The following is a 20561-nucleotide window of genomic DNA, read 5'->3' as shown; positions in this document are numbered from 1 at the left end:
ACCAAAATCCTCATCTTGTTCCTAGTATTAGCTGGGTGCTTGTTGGAAAACAATACTAGCACTAGAAAATGCTGGGGATTATGTAAGGTTATTATCAACAGTAACAAGTGGAAAATCAGTCTGCTCGTGTAATTATAACTACAGGCAAAGAGTACTAGTATATATACCACCAAATTCCTCATCTTGTTCCTAGTATTAGCTGGGTGCTTGTTGGAAAACAATACTAGCACTAGCAAATGCTGGGGATAATGTAAGGTTATTATCAACAGTAACAAGTGGAAAATCAGTCTGCTCGTGTAATTAGAACTACAGGCAAAGAGTACTAGTATATATACCACCAAATTCCTCATCTTGTTCCTAGTATTAGCTGGGTGCTTGTTGGAAAACAATATTAGCACTAGCAAATGCTGGGAATAATGTAAGGTTCAAATCAAGTAATTTCGAAGATACAGCAGATGAAACAGGTGTTTTAATACGGAAACAAAATGAGGTTAAATCATGTAGGGAACATTTGGTTTCCTAAATTTTGATTAGCAACAGTTGCTAATCAATATAAAAATTAAAAATTGATTAGCAACTACTATTTAACATTTTAAAATTATGTATCGCGATGCAATACTGAACAAAATGTTCCTCCATCATGCAGTAAAAACTTGCTGCCAGTCAACAATAAATGCAGGTAATAAGCTACAAATAATAACCCTACCAGAAAAAAAAGACATTCAATCCACTTATGTAAGACCAAAGGCCAAGAGTATATCCTTGTCTTATTCCTGGTATTAGCTGGGTGCTTGTTGGATAAATACTAGCACTAGTAAATGCTGGGAATAATGCTAGGTAAGGCACACATTAAGAGAAATGGCTGACTTTATTTAACAAATGTTAGCAATTTGTTTATTGCGCGTATAAGAGGTTTAGAATTATTAATACTCATCATAAATTAATTACCAATGGCAAACAGATAGTATTTGTTCTTATTAGCAAAACATTTGAATAAAGTCAATACAATACTGAAGTAATACATAGTATTAGCTACATGCTAAGATCAATGCAAGGTTATCAACATTGAAAAAAAATAAAAAATTAACTACATTAATTTTTTGTTTTTGTTATATAAATAATATGAGCTTTTTTGTTGTTATACTGGATACAATTTGTTTACTATGGTTAAAAAGAAAAAAACCCTGAAAATTTTAGTCACATACTAAATATATGTTATTTTCAGTTATTATGTTACTGGTATCTTACAATACCTATGCTAACCAATGGCCTTGTTAAATGCCCACAGTTTCTAATAAATGAAAATTATTTAACTTGGTACATAAACTTGATAAATGTTATCTAGTTTATTATCCTGCCCTGAAGGACCATGACTTGGGTTCTATGTTTCTGTTCTTGACAACCACAAAATGGATGTACTGGACAAGCCCTGAGGTTTGGTTTGACTTGGGTTCTATGTTTCTGTTCTTGACAACCACAAAATGGATGTACTGGACAAGCCCTGAGGTTTGGTTTGACTTGGGTTCTATGTTTCTGTTCATGACAATACACAAAATGGATGTACTGGACAAGCCCTGAGGTTTGGTTTGACTTGGGTTCTATGTTTCTGTTCTTGACAACCACAAAATGGATGTACTGGACAAACCCTGAGGTTTGGTTTGACTTGGGTTCTATGTTTCTGTTCTTGACAACCACAAAATGGATGTACTGGACAAGCTCTGAGGTTTGGTTTGACTTGGGTTCTATGTTTTTGTTCTGGACAACCACAAAATGGATGTACTGGACAAGCCCTGAGGTTTGGTTTAACTTGGGTTCTATGTTTCTGTTCACGACAATACACAAAATGGATGTACTGGCCAAGCCCTGATGTTTGGTTTGACTTGGGTTCTATGTTTCTGTTCACAACAATACACAAAATGGATGTACTGGACAAGCCCTGAGGTTTGGTTTGACTTGGGTCTATGTTTCTGTTCCTGACAACCACAAAATGGATGTACTGGACAAGCCTCGAGGTTTGGTTTGACTTGGGTTCTATGTTTCTGTTCACGACAACCACAAAATGGATGTACTGGACAAGCCCTGGTTTGGTTTGTGGTCAACAGGACAAACCCTCTGCTTCTTAACATCTGCTTAGTGCTAGTTAGAACTAAACCTAGCACCAGCAAATGCTGAGGATGAGATGGGTTGAAACTTCAAGAGACCTCATTCTGGAAAGTTTAAAGCTTGTTCTTTGTTTAACGACACAACTAGTTTTATTGATTTATTATCAGCTACTGGATGTCAAATATTTGGTAATTCTGAAACATAGTATTCAGAAGAAACCATGCCACATTTTTTCATTAACAGGAATTAATCTTTTACATGTACTTTCCCACAAACAGAACAGCACATACCACAACCTTTGATATACCAGTCATGGGGTACTGGTTATGATAGGAATAAATCCATTGGATCGGCCTAGGAGATTCAATGCTGCGACCCAAATCACCTGGGGTGGGGCATCTACCAACCGAGCTAAATCACACACACATCATTTGGGAAGCAAAATCAAGATTAAAAAGTGTGAAATGTGTTACTATAGTGGTCTCATTATTAGCTTAAAGGGACATTACTAAGTTTGCTGCAATTTTTAAGATGTTATCAATTAACAGAGACTTTTCGACGACTGTAATTACATATCAAATATATTTTTCTGCATACAATATTAGTGACTGTATATTAAACATGTTTCTGATCGTTCTAATATTTGTACTATGTTAAATTTCATTTTATTTCCTAAAAAAGATTTTTTTGTATGTACGAAATTATTTGTAGACAAAATCCAGTTTGGGCTTTTTACAAATATTAAGACGACCAGAAACACATTGAATATACAGACACTGATATTCTAAACAAGAAAATATATTTAATATGAAAGTGTAATCGTAGAAATATTTTATTAGTCGGGAATGTCCCTTTAATCAGTCAACAAGAGAACCAATGAAAAACATGATATTCCCATCAAAAGTAGGTCACAGTGATTTATTTATGGTACTCAACACACAGCATTGCATGCAAGGTTTGAAAATCCTATATGAATAGGAAGTCTATCAAAGAAATAAATTGAGTTGCCAGATGTGACCTACTTGAGAATAAAGAAGACACAAGTCATCCACAACATTGCTTCTTACCTCATGTACATGTAGCTGTTCCAGTTTTATGGCTTCTTCTTCAGAATGGGGAATGTCTGGGCTGAAAAATATCAACTTACTTATATACACACACTGGCTAATGTTGCCCATTATTGGTAATATTCATTTTTAAAAATCTATTTCCTATTAGAAAGAAACAAAGAAAGAACGAAAGAAAGAAACAAACAAACAAATAAACAAAGAAATAAAGAAAAATATTTATTATTTCATGATGCACTCAATTATATGGTGAATAATCAGAGACGAAATCTACTTCCACCACTCAATTCTTTATTGAAACTTTGAGCAATAACTGCTCATCAGTTATAAATACAAATAACATGCTGGAAAATGAATGAAAGGTGTAAAATAAAAATAGCATTATTACAATCAATGGAGAATATAACAGAACATTTGCAATTCAACTTTGTCTCGAAGTAACAATGACATGACTACATGGCTTACGGGTTTTTTTATAATTAGCAGCAAGGATCATTTATATTTACCATCCCACAGACAGGATAGCCTTTGTTTCACCAGCTGTGAAGCACTGGTTGGAACAATGTAGATATGACTTGATTTAATAAAAATGTGTAATATATGCTGTTTTACTGTTCATCAACTTAATGGGAGTGGTGTTTAGTCAAGAGATAATAAAAACCTGTATCAAATGTCTTTTCCTTAAAGGGACTATCCTTACTCTGTTGCCATTGTATAATCTTTAACAACTTTCCAACTAGTAGAGCTTTTTAATGATTAAATTTTGCATATTATTTAAGATTCATGCTTTTAATATCCAGTATGTTTCTGATTATCCTATTTTTATAATGAAATTAAACATATTGGATATACAGGTACTGTCATTTTAAACAAGAACAGCTCTCTATGCTAACTTTTCCATAAGGAAGCCAGATTATCTTGTTCTATTATTTTGTACGAAATGTTTTAGTCGTCAGATGAAAAAAGTGGTGGCATATGTGACTAAATCAGTTGCAACACAGAGGGCTGAAGAACATGCATCTAATTTAATATGTAATTTTAGCTGTTAAAAAAGCTTTTTAAATATGTTAGTTTTGCATCTTTAAAATATTTATAGCTATCGTATACAGTGAAGTTAAAACTTGTTTTGCCTAATGACAGAATGCTTGAATGACAATCATGTGGTAATTCTGACATGTAGTCTTCAGAAGAAACCTGCTAAAAAAACAATTCATCAGCTGTAATGGATTTCTGAATAAGCACTTTCCCATAAAGTACCACTGCCTTTGATATAAAAGTCGCTGGGCACTGGTTGGATTGCAAAACACCTTAGGCAAGTGCTCTATCTATTAAGTTAAATTTGACTCAAATATACAATATGTATATCAATTTATCATTCAAGCTATCCTTTGGAGTTACATAATCCCTGATCACTATATCTGAGTACCGTAAAAAAAAGAGTCTTTATTTTGTATTATGTTGTTTACTAAGTAAGAGATTTACTTTGCAACAGTCTTCTCAAAATTAGTGTGGATTTAACTATGTTAGAGATCTATATATCAATAAATATGAGATTATAACACTAAATATTATCTCAAAATATATACAATATCTTACCATGATTGGCCTTTGGAGTCTTCTTTTAAGTTTTCAACATCTTGATCTGGAATAAAAGTGACTTTCAATATCCAGTCAATCATTTATTACCTTTCAGAATAATTATATACAGATATAGGATAATGCAATATCCAGTCAAGCAATCATTTATTACCTTTCAGAATAATTATATACAGATATAGGATAATGCAATATCCAGTCCAGCAATCATTTATTACCTTTCAGAATAATTATATACAGATATAGGATAATGCAATATCCAGTCCAGCAATCATTTATTACCTTTCAGAATAATTATATACAAATATAGGATAATGCAATATCCAGTCCAGCAATCATTTATTACCTTTCAGAATAATTATATACAGATATAGGATAATGCAATATCCAGTCAAGCAATCATTTATTACCTTTCAGAATAATTATATACAGATATAGGATAATGCAATATCCAGTCAAGCAATCATTTATTACCTTTCAGAATAATTATATACAGATATAGGATAATGCAACTGAGTAAAATGTCAACCTACTAATACCACTGGTCAGTGACAAAATAGATTTACAAAACAAACTTTCATATACTGCACAATATATTGTTATAAAATATAACAATTTTCATTTTAAAATAAAAACCATTCTTATTCATCAGTGTTTGTCATACAAAGATTAAAAAACATCTGATTTTTCAGTTGTCAAGTTCACCTTGTATTTCAAACTGACATGCATGTGTTTTTCAAAATTAAATGGATAATAACAGAGAGGAAAATTGTAGTTAAAAATTATTTTTAAAAGGGAGTCCGGAATGAAGATATTATGCAGACAAAAAGCTTATTATAACTACTAATAATATTAGCAGGGAAATAAATACAATATCAAAGAAATGTATTGCAAGCCATATATCATATGACTTAGAAATGGCAGAGAACCAAAGATAGACAAATCGACTCTAATTAAAACAGAATAAAAACCTTTTAAAATCTTTAATTTTCTGAATGTAAAAGAAGTCCGAACTCCACGTTTAAGTAGAGTCAAGTTCCCATCTCCGGTTGGAGTGATGTCCGACTTCCTGGGTGTGATGCCATGTGACCAGGTGTACCGAGACTCGCCAGTCATTACGAGCAGGCTGCGTGCAGGCAGCAACACAGACAGATGTCGCCCATCTGGATGGCGGAAATCCATCACAGTCTGAAGTAAAAAAACACAATCATTTTAACACCTCCAGAAACTTAATGTGTGGGAGATAGGAAAGATAATGAAAAGCAGAAATAAAATGTTATGGTCATCAGGATACACCAGATTAGTTCAGTGACAAATTTACATTTATTGGTCTAGGAGTGATTGAAGATAAAACAAGATTTGAAAACAATGGACGAGACCTATAACTTACTACTGCATTCTGTCAGTTTAAGTAATCACCTCCAAAAGCCACTATGTTATATCACATATAATACACATGTATTACACATTTTTAACCCCAAATACCAGCTACTATGGTGTAATCATAGTCCATAAGGCATCCTGGTACCAGCTCCAACCCAAAATGAGTTTTGATCACTAACCCACTGTCCCAAACAGACAGCTCAGATAGCTGAGATATATGCTCAGGACAGTGTACTTAAACCATAATGAAAATAATACAAAAAATAAAAATATAAATGATTTTGGGGGGTAATTCTTAAACTGACAGGAGCATGTAAACAAGAGTATCCTACCCTTTTACAAAAACAAGTGAGATGGTAAAATTCACCTGTGATCCCAGACTGAGAGACATTATCCCATCTTCAAAAGCAGACGGTGTGTCAACATGAGGAGGAATACCTGTAAACATAAAACAAATTAGTCTCATACACATCAAAAAGTCTGTAGTAAAAGCAGCAAACCTGCATCAATTTTTTTTTTTCACAGCAAACATTTTCATTTCATACATATTTCCATTAAAATGAAGCGATGTTTAAGGCTAATACTGCTTATCATTTAAATAAAGGATATCCTTTTATTTTATGTATATTTGATAAGATTATGAATACCTTTCCTACAGACTATTACAAGGCATATTGATTTGGATACATACATCTATTTATTCAAATCATTCATAAAAAAGTTCTATAAGAAGGCAAAAGAAACTCAGGTAAACATTTTTTATCAAAGAATTATTTCTCAGGTATAACACATTCCAAAATTGAATATTTTTCATTCAATATTTTCACCCACATAATTAGCCACAGAAATGTTTTTACTGTAAATTGCTTAAATATCATTTTATGACATGTGGTAAGTGTTACAAAATTCTTAAAGTGCTGTTGTTTATAGCACGAGACAAACAGATTTAAAATTGGGTGGAAATGTCATTTCAATACAAAAGAAGCAATACTGGACCTAACAAATTTTTGTATCTCCTACATTCAAAGGCCAAGAGGTAAATTGCCGTAAGGTCAAACTTAATCTGTAACAGTACATGATAAAGCTATACACATTTCAGCACAATATCTGAAGCCATTGTGAGAACAAATTTTTGTCAGAAATAGGTAAATTGCCATTAAAGTCAAACATTAAAGTACATGATAAAGTTATATACAAAATTCTGCCCAATATATCGAAGCAGTGTGAATAAAATGTCCAGAAACTATGTAGGACTGTGGGACAGACGGACGGACAGAACCTATAGTCCCCTCTGGTACAACAAGTAGGGGACTAATAAAGACACATTGTATTAATAAAATATTTGTAATGTAATAACACTTCAGATATTTAAGTTACCTTGGCCTGGAGCATACTGGTTGATGGTCAGCTGATCAGGGAAGTGATACACAACCCCCATCTCTAGCACACGATTCAGCAGTTCTTGACATTCGACAGGAATACCATGCGATAATGGTTCCTTGGGGTCCACATTGTTTATTCCATACTTGAACTCATAACCAAAGTGCTGGACATTACGATGCTTCAGACATTTCTGACCTAAAAACAAAAATAAACAAAACATTTCTCACTTTTGACGATTTTTCCCTAATTTATTTTAATTAGTTGAAGCAAAAAAGAAATTAAAATTCAGACTTGAGTCCTTGGTAAAGTTTAAAGTCTGTAACATAAAATAATAAGCTATAACAGAACACCATAGTGGATATCAAATGGAAATACAATTCTTAATAAATGAAATAAAAATATTAAAATGGAACATATTAAGCATTGAGTGAGTCTGAAAGCCCCTTGCTCATGACTAAACAATGTTTTTATCACTTATTTTCACTGCTAACATACATTTATTAACACACCCATACAAACATTCCTGCACGTGCACTTGCATATCTGCAGGTACGTGTGTATTTACCCATATTAGGTTCCTCATCCCAGTTCAGAAACTGGAGTAGTTTCTGCTCATATTCCGGAGTTACAAAATCTTCTATCAGTATCAAGCCTGGAGGAAGTGAAGATGATGGCCCAATATCAGCAGGCACTGAAAATATACAGCACACTTTTTAATACAAGTTCATCACAGAAATATAAAAATGAAAAAAAAAGTCAGTGACGCATACAACATATATAGTGATGGGATGGGAATGTACTTCTAGTCTTTATTGTCATTGGGGGGAGGGGGGGGGGAATGTATGAAGTTTTTACAGTAAAATCCACTCAATACATGCAGAAAAAATATGTAATAAAGACTGTATGGTGAGAAAGGTGTGGTAGTTTAGAATGTAGATTTTGAAAGTTAGTGAGCTTTATATGTCTGATATGGAAACACTGTACAATTTTGTAAATTTTCATTAAAATGTTTAGATGAATGCTTGATGATGATTTACACTATCACATACTTTTATTCTCTTTGTTTTTGTTTTGGAAATTAGGCCTACTGTTTTGTCCATTTTCTTTTACAATAGATATGTTGGCCAATTTAAAAAGACATTTTAATTTTTTAAAAAGAGGCATTTGAGAATAAAAACATTAAATAAAAATAATAAAATATATAAAAATAAATTTTATTTCGGGTTTGAGAAAGCTGTACCTTGATTAACAAAAGAAATATAAAATCGACTTTGTTGTGAGTGAAGACTTCCATCAACTTGACACCCATTGAGAGCCTTGTACGCTGCCTCAGCCTCATAAATGCTTGAGAAACACACAAAGCAGTAGGGTTTCTGGGATAACATGATGACATCTTCCACTGTTCCATGTGGACTGAAGAGTTCCTTGATTCTGTGGTAAGTCATACCAGCATCCAGTCCACCATTATTAATGCATAAAATCTGACAAAAACAAATGATTAGGATGATATTATATCTAAGCTATGTGTTGCAAGGAGTATTTAAACAAAAGCAATTACAACAACTTTTTTTCCAACAAACATATATATATATATACAAGGGTTATAAAAATTACCCACCATACAAAAAAAATACAAAAAATTAAGAGAATACTGGACCCACAATTTGTATGGGACAAATGGACGGATGGACAAGACAAGACAAGACAAGACAAGACAAGACAAGACAAGACAAGACAAGACAAGACAGAAGATGACGAAACCTACTACGGGACCAATGTTGTTGATGTATGTTTTTCAAAACAAAAAAAAAACAAAAAGTGAAAGACCCACATGTTGGTTAAGTTTGTTTCACTTATCTATGGTGTCTATACAGAGAAAGGCAATGAATCTAGTGCATGAAAGAATTTTTTTTTTTTTTTTTAAATATTTATTTTCCCCAGTCCATTCTGACCATGTCAAAGTTGGGAAGCTTTGAATTCATGGCCTTACCTCAAAGTAATATAGTTTATATACAAGTACATATATCTAATTTGTGGTATAATAATGTTATATAGTCATATATAACAATTTGATACATAAATGCATTTGTAATGTTTCTGTATAAATTAAAGATTGGTAAAAAACAAAACAAATTGCTATGACGCATATAATGGAAAGGACTGGGAAATATAGGAGAAGAAGAAGGAAGATATAATGTTTAAAACACATATTAATAAATTGATAAATAATTAAATAAGCAAACAAACAAACAAAACAAAACAAAACAAAACAAAACAAAACAAAACAAAACAAAACAAAACAAAACAAATAAAACAAAACAAAACAAAACAAAACAAAACAAAACAAAACAAAACAAATAAAATAAAATAAAATAAATAAATAAATACATGGGGGGGAGGGGGTAAACCTATACTAGTGCGAAACGAAAAAGACCTGGAATTCAAAACAAGCTATTGTTAGAAAATATGTTTCAGTCAAAGAGATTAAAAAAAATTTAATTGCAGTTCTTGTATAAAATAAATCTTTCTATTTCAAACTTGTTTCGTAAAATGTTTTTAACTCCATTGATATTTAATATTTTTTCTGTACTTTCATACAATAGATATAATATTTAATGTTGATAATCAACCAATTTACAAAGTTACTATTTTCGTTATTGATCATACCAAACATAACAATATCTTGACTAAAATTAATGTCAATTCCTGTTTCAGTCAATATCCATTCTCGTATTGATTCCCAAATGTGGTTAACCTTGTTAGTCAAAGAAAAGATGTTGTAAAGTTTCACATGAAGCTTTGCCGAAGTCTCAAGCATTAGAATCCACGTAATGTATCATATACAAAAATGTATTACTAGTTAAGATTCTGTGTACTATTCTATACTGAAACCATGATAATGTTGTGTCTTTTACACATCGAAAAGGAATAACATAATACTTTTCCCATTTCTTTGTATCATACATGTATCCTTCATTTGCATATTTCAATTGTGCTTTTGGAATGACAGTTTGTGAATTTAACATATCATACATATGTTTACAACTGTTTTTGTCTTTTAATAAATCTTTTATCTTAAACGGGAAAACAGGATTTTTAAGACTTGTGAAAGTGTCATCGTTTATGTTTTCTAATTTGTTTATAAATGATTTAACAGCATTTGTTATTGACGCATATTCCAAGAAATTTGTATTTATATGATATTTTGTTATAAACTGTTCGTATGTTAAAACATCACCTTGTTCGTTTAATAAATCATTAATAAATGTGATACCATTATTGATATAATGTTTGTATATAAATGGTTTGTTACCTATACATATTTTGCTGTTATTCCAGATATTAATACTTAATATATCATCCATACTTTGTGGGTTTTGAACCTTTTGTATATCTATCCAGCTGGACAGGGTTTCTCTCCAAAACCTATTGCGAATATGTTCTATTTTGCATGTTAGGAAATAATCACCTTGTTTAATCATATCTTTTAACGATATGTTTGTAATTGACTTAAACAAAGTGATCCACTTTGAGTTATTTAAAAACATTCTTCGAATCCATGTACATTTCAATGCTGTTATAAAATTATTTATGTTTATCATTTTAATACCACCCCTTTCATAATCTTGCATTATTAAATTTTGTTTCAATTTTTCAGTTTTACTCTGCCAGATAATTAAAAAAATAATGTGTTTATATGTTTTATCAGAATTTCATTTGGATTCAGTAAAGCTATTAATAGGTGAGTTAACTTTGGCATTATTAACGTTTTCAATACTGTTATTCTTCCTAAAACTGTCAATCTTCTGCAAGACCATACTCTCATCAATTTTTATACTTCTGATATTTTTTTAATCATAATTCAGTTTGATTATATGTTCCATGTTCACTGAAAAGTTGATACCAAGCAGGTTAAAATGAGTTTGACACCATTCTAACTTCCATCTCGTATGATGGAATACATCCTTAGAAATAGCTTTAGATTTGAAAAAGTTTATTTTTAGGCCTGATATATATGCATAGTAGTCTAAAACCGAAAGTGTATTGTACAGGGACTCGGGAGAACCGTCAAGAATGAAACTTGTATCATCTGCATATTGTGAAATTAAATATTGTTCACCATATATACTGATACCATTGATATTACTCGAGTTTCTTATTATAATTGCAAGTATTTCAGCACATAAAATAAATATATAAGGTGATAAAGGATCACCTCTGCAACCTGAAATAATATGACTCTTTGATTAAATCCCTTTTAAAAAGGTTAAGCATTGTTAAAATGATGTCCAAATTTGTGACATTTGATGTTTGCCAAAATTAATAAGAAAAACAATGTAATCAAACCGAGTGGTAAACCTGTGGATATTATACAGGACACACCCTTTTGTTTCACCTTGACATATACTGTGTGTCATATTTTAATTAAATACCATACTTTAAAAAAAAAAAAAAGTTACTAATAAACAATTACAAAGAATTCAAGTTTATAAAAAAAGATGAAGGAAACAAACGAAATTTTATTTCCGGGTTTATCAGGTAAATTCCAGAAATGTTTTTCTATTAAGTCATGACACAAGTCATGTAAGTCCATTTATTTATTCATATATACTTATTTTTATTATGATTATTTTTGTGTTGTCTTTTTTGTTGTTGATAAAACAGTAATTACATAATTAAATGTATTACCAGTACCAGTACCAGTACCAGTAATGACAAAAACATGTATACAATATGGAAAGAATATTGCAGCTAAGTATGTGACATCAAATATATAATTAATGGTTTTAAGGAATTGTAAAGTTTTCTATTAACTCAAAGGTACTTACATATTTAAACTTTATTGTTGATGAAAATGCTTATGAATTGTGAAAAAAAACCTAACCAGCAGACGACAACAAATCGAGCTTTATGAACAATACATATTTCATACTTAATGTTTAAACTTTATTGTTGATGCAAATGCTTATGCAGTGTTCTAGCTAGGATTTTGACAGGGCATGGTGCTAATTTAATTATTGGGCATTTTTAACGCGAAAGTCATTTGTAAGGCAAGTGCTGGATATGATAGACTTTTTGATATTCATAAAAACAAATCATAATTTTTTTTATTATTCCTGCTTCTTTTTAATTTACTCAACATTTTTCAGGAGGAGGGAGCAATGAGGCAACAAAATTATTATTATTCAATTTTGATATTTTTAATGAAAAAGTACATTCATGGCCGTAGTTAATATTATTGTATCAATGCACTAAATATAGACACAATTAAGCCATATTAAAAAATTACAAAAATCCTAATAGATTTTTGTCTATTGTGTGTAGTATTTATACCATTTTATACCACCCACAAATGTAAAGTAAAATATATAAATAAAATAATTCAAAGATATCTATAAATGAAAAAATAATAATGACACAATTATTAGAAATACATAGCAAGAAATAAAGAAACAAAGGAACAAACAAATAAATAAATTGACATATGGATATATTTGAAACTGCATTTAATTTCTGACATTTTAAAAACTCTATTATTAAAGATCAAGGTCAAAATAAAAGCATGCCAAGGTACCATTGTCAGACATTCACACCTGTGACCAAATGATGTATTGTCAAACGTAACACTAACAGCCCTGTACACACTTCGAACGGAAAGCAAAATTTCATTAGTCTAAAACTAAAGGCATATAAGATGGGGGTAACTGTGGCTGTGGCAGCGCCAGGTGACTAGGGACCTGAACAAGGTTCAAGAGACATATTTTAATATTTTTGCATCTATTTGTGATTAGTAACTTTATATTTATTGATTCGACACATAATTCCTGTAAAATTAACCAGAAAATTTCAAAATGGTAAAGTGCTGCCACTGAATGTAAAGATGGTTTCCTCAAATGTGACTTCACATTTGCCATGTTAGTTGTGATCCTCTACAAATTTTCCAATTTGTATAATTCTGGCAGTAAATGCAATTACTGGGTTTGTTATTTTGTTATGGAGATGAACAAAATCAACACATTTGGCAGGAAACTGCCTTTTGCACACTTTGATAAATTCCTCTTAATCCACTTATATGGATAAAAAAATTATACTGATGGTCATAATTGGCTCTAGTTATAAAAAATGTCTCCTAATGTCACACTGGTATTGCATAAATAGCAATACTTTGCTTCAAAATTGAAAAAAATAAACATGCTTTATGGTGTCGGACGTACACAGTAGCATGGCAATTATTATATATTCAGTAACTGTCTTTGCATTATTTAATCAACCATATAAAATTAAGATTGCATCTTAGTTAGCAACATTTTACAACCAGTTAGCAGAAGTGGAGATTAAAAAATGTTCTATTTTGGTGTCGGACATATACACAAGTAACATATCTAAATATTATGGATAAAACTCTGCTTGAAATATAAATATGTCTTTTCTATATTATGTGAATTAACAAAGAACATGTCTGGGATTATTTCTGTATAAAGATTTTTATTTCTACTCACTATGTATAAAAAAATATGCTGATAAATGTGTTAATAGAATTTTTTGTAAAATATTGCTGCATTCATGGTTGATGCATTAGTTGCATTATAAGCAACTAAAACACATCTAATGAAAATGGATTAATGTAATATTTGGCACTAGAGATAATAACCTTTCAAATGATACCAAATTTGTCTCACTTAAAGAGTTTTTAAAAATGACCTATTGGTATACTTGACCACGGAATTGCCCAGCAGGTTTCCTCTAAGACTATATGTCAAAATTACCAAATGTTTGAAATCCAATAGCAATGATTAATAAATAAATGTGATCTAGTAGTGTCATTAAACAAAACAAACTTTTTAAATTTGTGTGAAAAAATTTGAAAAAGTTATTCGTTTCATATGTATATTCTCTCATAGAAACCCAAATCTTTGCCAGACTTCCAGGTTCTAAGTATGACATCAGACAGTCTTTCTTAGCAGAGTGAGCTAAAAATAGACAACTGGTAGGTCCCTATTAATACTATATTTTACTTGTAGTTCACCCTAAAGGATTTGCTTGATATTAATCTAATATTTTGATGAATATTATTTAAATTTCATTTTGTTTCCAGATTACTTTTTTTTATACCAATAGAAGGATACGAAAAGGTGCCCCATTTAGCTTTTGGTATTCAGTAGGAATCCGGGTCGTTTCGCCCTGAAACCATTTCGAACCCTGTGTTGTTTTACCCTTAGACCCATTTCCCGGGGTTGGTTTATCCTAAATCCTATTTGTACCATGTCGATTCACCCCCATTATATATTTATAGTCACCCGGACACCACACAGTCACATATGATATTGCCACTTTTCACAAGAATTGCACTGTGACTGTTCTTAAATTAAATAAAAATTATTCTTTTAAATTAACCTATTTATATACATGTACTAGTATTTTCACCTATTTTATGTGTATGTTGTGAGTGCATTATAATATAGGCTTATTGTAAAAAAACGTGAACCGGGCTACCCCATCCGGTCTATTTATGTTTGACTTGTTTTTAAGGAATCTGCATACGATTGAACACTGACAACCAAATACTTGTGTTGAATTATGAAAACCTTCCCAAAAACAAAGTGCACAAATGAGGAAAAGACAAGTAGACATTCAAAATATTTTTATACATGTATAGGGAAATATATACATGACCACCTTTTTACAATAAAGGTTAGGGCAAAACGACTCTACATGGGGGTGAAATGACGCAGGCATCTAGTAATAAGGGCAAAACGACCTGTTACCATTCAGCGGTCACCCGAAATATGCCAAAAACCTGTTTTTTTGGCATATTTACAATCAAAAAACCTTTTCGCAATCAAAAAACCTCACAAAAACCATAATTATGCCAAAATCGTATCCAATAAGGTTTTTTTTATATACTTTATTGACAGTTTATCAATATTATATGATTTACAATTTACATGAAGCACAAATATTGTTGTCAGACCTAAACATATGCATACGTCCGTTTCCGCCTTGTTTGTAAAATGCGGAACAGGACTGATTTTAGGGTCCGACTATTTACTCCCAAGATACCCAAAAATACACCCAAGACATCACAATTATTACACGTATTGGATGAGCAGCTTTCGGGATTGTACTATACGAAATAATTAACACGTGTGTTTCGAACAATAGCTATTGCTTTAGTGACGTTTTTTCTTCATAGTGTCAGGTCTCTGAAAATTGCAAGAACGATTGTTTCGTTTGTGTGAATGTAATTTTACATAATCTATTTTTTGTGTGAATGGAATTTTTACATAATCTATTTTTTGTGTGAATGGAATTTTGATTATCATTTACTTGTTAAACTTGGATATAACGGGTTTTGCAAAAAGGATATAGGTTACCTGGATCTATTTCTGAAAGTTTTAAATTCTCAAAGGCCTGGAGGTTCAAAATTACTAATATCAGTAATTGAATTTTTTAACTGGTGGGAAATAAATGCTCGCGAACTGACTAATTTTCTATAAATCGCGATATTTTAATCCCACGAAAATAAAGTATTTTACAATATTAAAAAATATATATGTTTTACTGTAAACTATGTTGATTAAAGTTCAATTGTGTTACCTGTGTAGGATTGTCAGATGTACCAATACCTTCATGTTTCAATAAAATATATTTTGCTTTATTTTGCTTTTTTATCAGCTTTCTTTCCTGTTTATTTATTTTCACATTTTCTTTAGTGGAGGCTGCCATTTTAATATCCTAAAATCCATCAAGAGTTATTTAACGTAATATTTTGTTAAATCTACATGTTTTAAATGTTGCTTATTTTGTCTTAGTAAACTACATATTTTATATGTACAAGACAATTATGTAGTAAATAAAAATTATTAATGACAATTTTTTTTTTAATTTTGGTTTAAAGAATATATTTGAATCGACTGGTATATTGTATGCTACCACGCTCTGAACCATTTAAAACCCCAAAGACCCGTTATTTGCATTGATGATGACGTTGAAGGGAATTCCTTTTAAATCAAATTACATAATTGTATTTCACTTATCATGACCACAAATACAATAATCATATTAAAAGTGAACAACACGTAAAAATTAATATAACATACTAAAATAACTAAAATGTGTTTAAATGTTATGCAACGAGAGATAAGTTTTGACACTTTGCCGTTCTTAAAGGCATTTATATGCGCAACAAAAAGGTCGAATTGGTGTAAGAAGTGCAAGCTGCCCAGAAAAAAATGGCGTCCTCGTGCCTTACTCCGGATGCCTGCAAATCTTGGGAAAAATCAGGGAAATCTGATTTGTATGTTTTGCAGTATATATTTAACTATTATTGTGTGTGTTTTTGAAGTGTTTTTAAAACTTACTTATGTATAGTCTTTCGTTTGGGTAATATTCATTTATGCCTTTCTTTCATTGTTGGTAGTTGAAAAAAATAAAAAAATAAAAAGTAAAAGAAAACCGTTTCTAATCTCGTCACTCGTATGTCAGAAGTTCGAATCAAAATAGTAAGAATCGTTTTTTATTTATAGTCATCTGATAGTGATAATTGAAACCATATGATAATTCATTTATGCAAATTATGCCATTTATTTATGGATATTTCTTACAGACCCGTTGGTGAGAACATCATACATTATTTTTATAACACATGAGTTGTTAACATGTACGTGTGTTAACAATTTCAAGACATGACTGGCTGCTCAGAAAAATATCCGCCCAGTCCCCCCTTCCCCTAACCCTAACCCTAACCTTAACTCCAACCCTAACCCCAACCCTAGCCCCAACCCTAGCCCTAACCCCAGCCATACCCCCAACCCTCAACCCTCAACCCTAACTAAAAATAATAATGGAGGGGACCGGGCGGATATTATACCGGCTGCTCATATTAATACAATACCAATATCGAGTGGTATTTTTGGTATACTCTGCTTTAAATGCATGCCCAACTTAAGTCTTACCCACAAATTTCATCTAAATAAAATTAAATTCCATACACAAAGCCATCACCTCTCTCCTTTTCAGCTATTTTGTGTATGTCGGTATTGTTAGTGCTTTACTAGGAAATGGCTGATAACATTCAGGGCTAAAATTTCACGAGAATCCATGTGGATACCCATGGAAGCAGTCCACAAGAATCTTCCAATTCTAATCATTTTCAGAGAGAACTTAATCCAACAGTGTTAGGTCGACGATAGTCTTTTTGCACTCTTGTTTTGGCTTCGTACACAATTAATATAACATATCTTACCGTAATTTCATTTGAAATCCATATTTCTAAAAAGGTACAATTTTTTAATCACAAGATTTGCTTCAAACACATTCAGATACATTAGAATTATGTGTCATATGCTACTAACTGTATATGGATTAGTGTATATAAAACAACCCTTACTATTTACTGGAAAGAATAGCCAATTTGTCAGTAACAGTGTTTCTAATTTTAAAGCAAAAACAATTAAATGAACACTTTTTTTTTTTTTTTTACTAACAGTTTTACTAACAGTTAAACAGTTTAGTTGTTGGTTTTATGTTTTCTTTAGTCAGTTTTTTTAGGTGTCTTACCAGCCCCAAGTTTAGCCAGCAACTCTATGAATTTTACAAAACTTTCATTGGCTTATATTAAATAAAACTAAATCATTGCCAAGTATACAAAAAAGAAAGGAAAAAAAGGAGCAGAAATAGGGTTGAAAAGAAAAACAAATGAAAAACCGAACATCATCATGGTATTTCTATGTCATAATAATTAGTATCTAAGTTTGTAAAAGATAGTTCAATAAAATAACAGTATTTTTAAAAAAGGGGAAAAAAGATTAAAAAATTTTTGTAAAGTTTCTAATTGGTGTTTTGTTCGATAGCCGAAATAACAAAAAGGTTGAAAAGGCTGATTAGAAAGTAACTTGTTTCAAATAGTTCTGTATATATGCAAATTTGTTTTAAGTCATTTTTATTTTATTTATTGATTGAACATTATTAATTTCTTTTAGTATTATTATTTTATTTTTATCCTTCATGCTACATTAAAAGTTTATTACCTCCTTTGAACAAATTTGAAACAATACAATGGTTAACTAACAACTGTCTTAATATTTTCAGTGTTAAACAATGCAGAAAACTTGCTGATGGCAATGGATTGTGGGATCCTGGTTCGCAGACAGTCAAACATGCTGTATATGATTTGTGTTGGTGTGTTCTTAAAGGACAGCTGAAGCAAGATTTGGCTCTTGGTGCACTAGCCGACATCAATGTGAGCTTTTGATTTGTAACTTTGTTTTTTGGGTGATCTGATCGTCATGAAAGACATTTATAAAAATTGTTCCCATTATTGTGCAGTGTGAGAATAATAAATAGTTTTACTTTGATGACAATACCAAGCATCTAAAGCAGATATTTAAATACACCCATGTCTCATTCTTTAGGTTGAGGAACATTGTCTGAGTAAATGTTATAATCCTGATATTAGCTGGATATATATATATGTGGATTTTTCTAGTAAACTAGTTTTGTGGGAGGTGAATCAATATATATATATTGTCCATTAATTTGATTAATTTGCATAAATAAAAGTTCTCATAAACAAATGAAAAGTATTTTATGGTTCATTTTATTTGGTTGAAAAGATAAGTGTTTCAGATTTACAAGTGGATTGCATGGAAATATTATTTTCTGGTAGCTTGTTGGCAAAGTCACGAACTGAAAACAGTTTCCGATGGTTTCAGTGATCACAGGACACGGAATCAAAAATGTTTTTTCTATTAAATTTGAAATCCTGAGACCTATTTTTAAAATACATGTCCATCCAAAGTGTTGCTGCCTACGTACATGTATATTATACACTTAGCAACTTGTTGATGTTTTCAGTCCAACCGGAGGGGACTAATGTATATTGTCCACTTAGCAATCATAATAAATGCTTATACTTGTTGATGTTTTTAGTCCCCTACCAGTCCAACCAGAGGAGACTATACGTTTTATTTATGTCCATTCGTCTGTCCCACATATAGTTTTCCAGATATTGTTTTCAGAATGCCTTGAGATATTGAGCTAAAATTGTGTGTATTACTTTATCATGTTACAAAGTTAAGTTTGTTTTATTTAATGACACCACTAGAGCACATTGATTTTTTTTATCTTATCATCGGCTATTGGACGTCAAACATATGGTCATTCTAACACCTTTTTTTATTAGAGGAAACCTGCTGTCGCTACATAGGCTACTCTTTTACAACAGGCAGCGAGGGATCTTTTATTTGCGCTTCCCATAGGCAGGATAGCACAAACCATGGCCTTTGTTGAACCAGTTATGGATCACTGGTCGGTGCAAGTAGTTTACACCTACCCATTGAGCCTTGCGGAGCACTCGCTCAGGGTTTGGAGTCGGTATTTGGATTTAAAATCCCATGCCTCGACTGGGATCCGAACCCAGTACCTACCAGCCTGTAGACCGATGGCCTAACCACAACGCCACCGAGGCTGGTCCTTATCATGTTACAGATCAAGTTTAACTTTTATAGCAATTTACCAAATTTTTTTGCAGAGTTATGGTCCTCGAATTTAGGAGATACAAAAAAAAATTGGGCCTCATAGGGGACATGTATTGCTTAAGCAGTACTCTTAGAATTCCGGTTTAATTCTGTTTGAATTGTTACATATTTTATTGAACCGTTTGATAATGTCTTAATATTTTCATTTGCAGGATCACTTGAAAGATTTTCACTCTCTCCTCGCTGATATCCTTGGAATAATTGGTAATACTTGATGCTATTTTTGGGACTATGTTATAAATCGGGGCTAGGCAATGAGCCATGTAAACATCAGTTGGGGGTTTCTTCTTGTAATAATAAACATTCTCAAAATGTTCATACCCTTGTCGGCTGTCCTTATCGTAATTGAAGACTGCAATGGAATTCATGTGGATTGGACCCAGAGAAATGTTCCTGACGGAAGAATGTGTTCTTGTTTATATCTGGAGAAATAACAGCATTGATTCTTCGACAGTTACATCATTTTTCTGGAAATAAATCAACGGTGCAT

The 20561-nt window shown here is 31.6% G+C and overlaps 2 protein-coding genes across 3 annotated transcripts in view; one reads left to right on the top strand and one right to left on the bottom strand.

Moving 5' to 3' along the window:
* LOC121376359 (alkylated DNA repair protein alkB homolog 8-like) overlaps positions 1–16259 on the bottom strand; it is a 37026-nt gene extending 20767 nt beyond the window's left edge. Inside the window, exons 1-8 of the mRNA XM_041504208.1 lie at positions 16131–16259; positions 8773–9013; positions 8098–8223; positions 7527–7727; positions 6517–6587; positions 5738–5954; positions 4767–4812; positions 3171–3231 (exon numbers count right to left, since the gene is read on the bottom strand). Of these exons, the coding sequence (XP_041360142.1) occupies positions 3171–3231; positions 4767–4812; positions 5738–5954; positions 6517–6587; positions 7527–7727; positions 8098–8223; positions 8773–9013; positions 16131–16259 (1092 nt within the window). The remainder of the gene's footprint in view (positions 1–3170; positions 3232–4766; positions 4813–5737; positions 5955–6516; positions 6588–7526; positions 7728–8097; positions 8224–8772; positions 9014–16130) is intronic.
* Positions 16260–16743: 484 nt separating this feature from the next.
* Positions 16744–20561, top strand: part of LOC121374238 (THO complex subunit 2-like) — a 73029-nt gene continuing 69211 nt past the window's right edge. For both annotated transcript variants that reach the window (XM_041501249.1, XM_041501248.1), the window contains exons 1-3: positions 16744–16830; positions 18624–18774; positions 20224–20275. In XM_041501249.1, coding sequence (XP_041357183.1) covers positions 16766–16830; positions 18624–18774; positions 20224–20275 — 268 coding nt within the window. In that variant the 5' untranslated portion in view covers positions 16744–16765. The remainder of the gene's footprint in view (positions 16831–18623; positions 18775–20223; positions 20276–20561) is intronic.

This window comes from Gigantopelta aegis, chromosome 6, assembly GCF_016097555.1.
Source record: "Gigantopelta aegis isolate Gae_Host chromosome 6, Gae_host_genome, whole genome shotgun sequence".
Taxonomy (NCBI): Eukaryota; Metazoa; Mollusca; class Gastropoda; order Neomphalida; family Peltospiridae; genus Gigantopelta; species Gigantopelta aegis.
Note: the sequence above shows the minus strand (reverse complement) of the source record. Positions and strands in the feature narration are given on the sequence as shown.